The sequence below is a fragment of the Macrosteles quadrilineatus genome, unplaced genomic scaffold (genome assembly GCF_028750875.1).
Source record: "Macrosteles quadrilineatus isolate MER2022 unplaced genomic scaffold, UCM_ALF_1.0 Scaffold_1__1_contigs__length_201487025, whole genome shotgun sequence".
NCBI lineage: Eukaryota > Metazoa > Arthropoda > Insecta > Hemiptera > Cicadellidae > Macrosteles > Macrosteles quadrilineatus.
The window spans coordinates 171,929,652-171,935,123 of record NW_026542594.1 but is presented as its reverse complement, the minus strand read 5'-3'; the positions used below and the strand labels follow the sequence as shown (position 1 = coordinate 171,935,123).

The 5,472-nt window shown below is 42.5% G+C and overlaps 1 protein-coding gene across 1 annotated transcript; it reads right to left on the bottom strand.

Annotated features, from left to right (window-relative positions):
• Window positions 1-939: 939 nt before the first annotated feature.
• LOC129002568 (octapeptide-repeat protein T2-like) lies at window positions 940-1,368 on the bottom strand. Its single transcript, XM_054430480.1, has one exon. The coding sequence runs from the start codon at window positions 1,366-1,368 to the stop codon at window positions 940-942; it is 429 nt and encodes a 142-aa protein (XP_054286455.1).
• Window positions 1,369-5,472: the final 4,104 nt, after the last annotated feature.

Genomic DNA, 5,472 nt, shown 5'->3' with positions numbered 1-5,472 from the left:
GTCTTTGAAATTCAGTGAGAGAAAGGGCCTATTTTCGAAAAAATTAATTTGAAAATTTCAAATCAGCATAAAACAATATTTTTTTATATTTAAGCGACGACTTAGGTTTTAAAAGAAAGCCTTAAACGTCTTCTATGATGGGAATACCCATTTGTGTCTTAACTTACAGTAGTTTTTAAGAAAATCTTGTTTTTTTATTAAAGTATGTCATTAAAAGTTATATTTCAGAAAAGGGACCTCTTCGCGGCCCTATGTTATTTCTCCATAACAAATCCCAAAACTACCGAAAGCGACCTCTTGGCGGCATTTTCCGTTTTTTAATTAAAAAAACATTTAAATCTTATTTAAGAAAGAAACATTTTTAAAGTAAAAAAAATATTTCTATGTTTACACTCAGCGCTTGTGGCGCTTCTTTGACGGTCCTTGACACGCCGTCGAAGTCCCCGGAACAGGTTCATCAGGCTCATCAGTATCTTCAGGCTGTCTCTTCAGTATCTTCAGTATCTTCAGATGGGTATGCTTCTTGATGAGGGCACAACACATCTTTGAACTCGTCTTTGCAATATTGCCTAATGTTTTTGTACAGATACTCCTTCCTCTTTGGAGTCATTCCTTGGGGAACTATTTGTTTGGGGAAACCACTAGGTCCATTCTCGGTGTCGAATACCTGATGAACATACACGTTGTCTTCAAGATCGATTTTGCAGTGCACTTTTCCTTTAACTCTGTACTGAACTCAAAATGGTTATACCGTTTAATGAGCGGTATTTTTTTGGCACCATAAGTCTGGAAAAACGTTAGCCAATCATGGATTTTGATTAGTACTCCACCTTGTTCATTAGCCACCATATCTGTAGTATTTACTTTAGAAGTTAGCGTTGAGTCATTGATGCAGTCAACTAACTCTGATAACGCCGATACATACGTAACTCTGAACGTTTAATGACGACTGCCCAAGACTGAGGCGGACTGACCACTTCCCAAGACCGAAGCAGACTCAAGTTCGGTCCTTACTCTCAGCAGACGCTTCTGTCGTTCTAGTTCTCTTGCTTCAGCTTGACGTTGTCGTTCCATTTCCCTCTCCTCTCTTCGCCTCTGTCTCTCTAGTTCTTCAGCTTGACGTTGTCGTTCCAGTTCTTCAGCTTGACGTTGTCGTTCCATTTCCCCCTCCTCTCTTTGCCTCTGTCGTTCTAGTTCTTCAGCTTGACGTTGTCGTTCCAGTTCTTCAGCTTGACGTTGTCGTTCCATTTCCCTCTCCTCTCTTCGCCTCTGTCGTTCTAGTTCTTCCGCTTGACGTTGTCGTTCTAGTTCTTCAGCTTGATGTTGTCGTTCCAGTTCTCTAGCATCGAATTCTCTTTGGCGCTGCATTTCTTTTTCTTACTGCATTTTTTCTAGTTTGTTCATCTCTTCTATTTCTTATAGTTGCAGTTGAAGTAACCGGCGCTTGCTGGAAGTTGAATATGTGGTTTTTGTCTTAGTAGGGGGTTTTGGAGGTTGACTATCTCTTTCTATGAGTTCATCATTCTTGGCATTTACATTTTCTGGTTAATATCTATTTGGAGGGTGTTTCTCTCTCTGACTTTCGGATTGACATATTTCTTGACATGATTTATAAGTCAGGTTTCGGCACCAATATTAAAAATATTAAAGACAGACAAAACAAAAATTAATAGGACTTAACAAAAGATGTGTATTTTTTGGGATAATGTTTAAAAAATTATAATAATAACATAGGTTAGTTCAAAGAAGGTAGTTTTAACATAAGAAAGAAGGCAGGTATATATTATTACAGTATTTATGAAATATAGGACCTTATCTTTAGTATCTACAAGCTGTTATTCATTTTTAAACGTTTATTTTTAATGACGATTTTCCCATAAAACCCATAACGTAACGGAAAAATCAGATTTTCTCAAAAATGTCCCTGAACGATTTTGATAAACATTTTGTATATTTTAGCTATTCAAATTATAAACGAAATGATATAACTCCCATTCCTGTAAATTATGTTGTTTCCCCATAAAACCCATGAGAAACAGAAAATTGATTTTTCAGAAAAAACCCGACTCTGATCGAAAATGTTCTATAACTATCCTTATAGTTCTCAGCGAAATTGTACAATTCCTCATTCCTGTAAATGTTAAGGTTCAAAAGTGAATGCCTATTTTGTGATTTTGCCTTTTAAATATCATATATATCATGTATCACATATGTATATCATATATATATACATATATCATACATATATGTATATCATATATATCATATTTTAAATATCATGTATTTTTGCTAATTTCTCCAAAAGTTGTGATCCGAATTTGTTCGGAATGGTCTTAAAAGCTGGGGGAAATGTTCCAGCAGCTTTTCCAGACCATTCCAAACCTTAACTCAAAGGCAGAAACCAGTGGCCTTCCAGGTTACCCAGTTCAAACCTGAATGGAGAATTGCCAAACTAAAAATTACTGTAACTTTCTTAAAACTTGAGTAAAATGGCTCAAACTTTCAGGGGAGCTTTAGGAGCAGTTAATTCAACTTAAATTTAACTAGTTTGGCAAGAACAAAGCAAAATAAAAGACTTTAACAATACTTGACTGGGTAACACAAACTGAACATTTTACAAGACAAAACAACACTAAAAATTTTAACGGGACACAAAGCAAAGGGCTACCAAAGGTAGTAGCCTAAGACAATTACATTTACTGAGCAAAAATTGTAAGCCTAGGCCTACCACAAAACAGTCAGAAGGACCCAAAACTGACTTGGCAGTTTCTCTCAAATAGCGGCTTTCCAACAAACATTTCTCAGTCAATTCTAGGCCTAGTATTTCGGGCAAAGCCCTGAATTATACAAAACAACAGAGAACAGGGAAACTAACTATCAAAAGTCTTCCACGACCCCAAGACTAGGTTCCAGACCTAGTGCAACCATGTGCAGCTAACCTAACTTTAGAAAAATGTGAAAAACTCACCCAAAAGGCGTGCAGGGCGTACTAAAATTTACTCCATAACCTCGCAGACTAAACACAAAGTAAAAAACATAATCGACTTTGCAAAAAACATGTGCCAAAAGGGCGATGTAAAACGATGGAAAAATGTCTGCGAGGTTAACTAGTTGATTGTCACGCAACCTCTGAAGTGCTTGGCGGTGGGAGTAATAAGAACAAAAACCCACAGCCTTGTTCGGGGTCGTGGAGTGACAACGAAACACTGAACTAGCCTACTATAAAAAAAAACACTTGAACCATTGATCATGAGTCGTGACATTCGCCCGGTGGAAATAGTCACGGCTCAACCTCCCTCCCATAAAAGAGGACACTCCTCTCCAAAAGGGACAAACAAACAAGCCTCTCCCCCACTTCCTGAAAAGAAATTGACCTGAAAGACAACTCAGGTGTCTGTGGTGGGGAACGCCAAGGGACTTCCAAACTGAGGGGAAAACTCACCCCCAGGGTTTGCTCTGGCCAGAGCTGGAAAATTTTGTGAGGGAAATTCCTTCGCAGAACACAGGGGACAGGAGAAGTGATCAGGTTCTCTGGCCCAGTGCACTTCCCACCCAGACACAAGAGGAAAGAAAATTGCCTACGGAAGAGTTCCGCGGAAGGGCTTGAGATGAGAAATGTGCGCCCTCCGGAACACTTTTCCAGTCCGCGGATCTCCAAGCTCCGCCTTGACAGGCGTCAAAAACTTCAGGATGCGGTGGGGACCTGACCACCGATGACACAACTTGGCAGCTCTCTTGTCCACAGCCGAACTGGCCGGATGAGCTTTACAAAACACCAAATCCCCCACCTGGAAAGGGTTGTCTACTCTACCACGATTGTGCTTCCTCCGGACCAATTCCCTAGCTCTGATCAAGTTTCTCCTGGCCGCTTGCCAAGTTGCCTTGACATCAGCCGCACCAGGAGGTGGCAGAAGGTCGCCAATTCCCCACACATTCGCTAACGGGTTGTTAGGCGGATAGCCTAGAAACAGCTCGAAAGGGACCGCCTTGTGACTCTCATGGTGAGCAGTATTGAAAGCAAACTGAAGCCAAGGGAGTTCCTGATCCCAGGTGGTCTGCTTGTCAGCATGGAAAGCTATGAGAGCGGAGCGAAGATTGCGATTGAACCTTTCAGCATGAGAAGGCTGTGGATAGTAAGGGGAAGTAGTCACATGGCGGATTCCGTGCCCAAAGCACATTCTTTTGAACAGATGGGAAACAAACTGTGTTCCGTTGTCGGAAACAATGGTGGCGGGTATTCCAAAATGTTGGAAGAGGTGTGTTCGAAGTACCTGCACGGTGAGCTGTGCAGTGGCATTCCTTAAGGGAAAAAGCCAACAAAACTTGGAGAAGGCATCCACACAAACAAGTAGGAACTTATTTCCTGACTTGCTACGCGGGAGAGGCCCTACATAGTCAATGAAAACCTTCTCCAAAGGTCTTTCCGCCACCTCAGATGACAACAAACCAAACTTAGAGTTTTGAGCGGGCTTGCTCAGTGAGCACGTTTGACAAGAACGCACCCTAGCAGCAAGATCCCGATCCATACCCTTCCAGATGAACATTTCCCTAACCTTCGCAATGGTCTTGTGGATACCTAGATGACCACCCACAGGAGAAGAATGAAAATACTCAAAGACCATAGGGATTAGAAGACTAGGCAGCACAACTTTAGGTTTACCTCGCAGCCGAGCGCGACAGCAAAGGGCACCCTGGGACAGAAAATATGGGGGGTGGGCTCCCCCATTTTGAAGCTCACCAATGATCTTTGCCAGCTCAGGATCCTTCAGCTGATGGGGAATGAAATCAGAAAAGGCGAATGGAAACTCCAAGAGCACGGCACAACCCGGTTGCTCTTGGTCAGAAGGATGATCGTCGGGTGAATGGTACATCCTAGATAGTGTGTCCGCAATCACATTCTGAGTGCCTCGAACGTGTTGCACTTGGAACTTAAGGGACGATATTTGGACAACCCAACGACCAATTTTCCCAAGCTGGCGTGGATGTGCGAGAAGCCACGAGAGTGCCTGGTTGTCGGTTTCCAATAAAAACTCTTTGTGCTCCAAAAAGCGTCTGAATTTATTGACTCCAAACACGACAGCCAAACACTCGAGTTCATACACAGAAGAGCTTTTCTTTTCGCAGGGACTCAAAGTGCGTGAGGCGTACGCAATTGGCTGCCTAACACCATCCACCTCTTGTGACAACACAGCCGCAATAGCGACGGAGGAAGCATCTGTTTGCAAGACAAAGTTTTGATTGAAATCCGGCATCGCCAAAACAGGGGGCTGCATGATAGCCTCCTTGAGAAGGTCAAAAGACGTCTGCTGCGCTTCACCCCAGACAAACTTGGCGCCCTTCTTCCGAAGCTCATTGAGAGGAGCCGCCAATTCAGCAACATTGGGTATGAAGCGTCGGTAAAAACCTACCATGCCGATGAACCTAGCAATACCCTTGACATCTCTGGGAGGAGGAAACTCCCTGATAGCCTGG

Bases quoted from the DNA above. Each gene is read 5' to 3' on its own strand.
- LOC129002568 (XM_054430480.1), bottom strand. From the start codon at position 1,368: ATGCAGCGCCAAAGAGAATTCGATGCTAGAGAACTGGAACGACAACAT.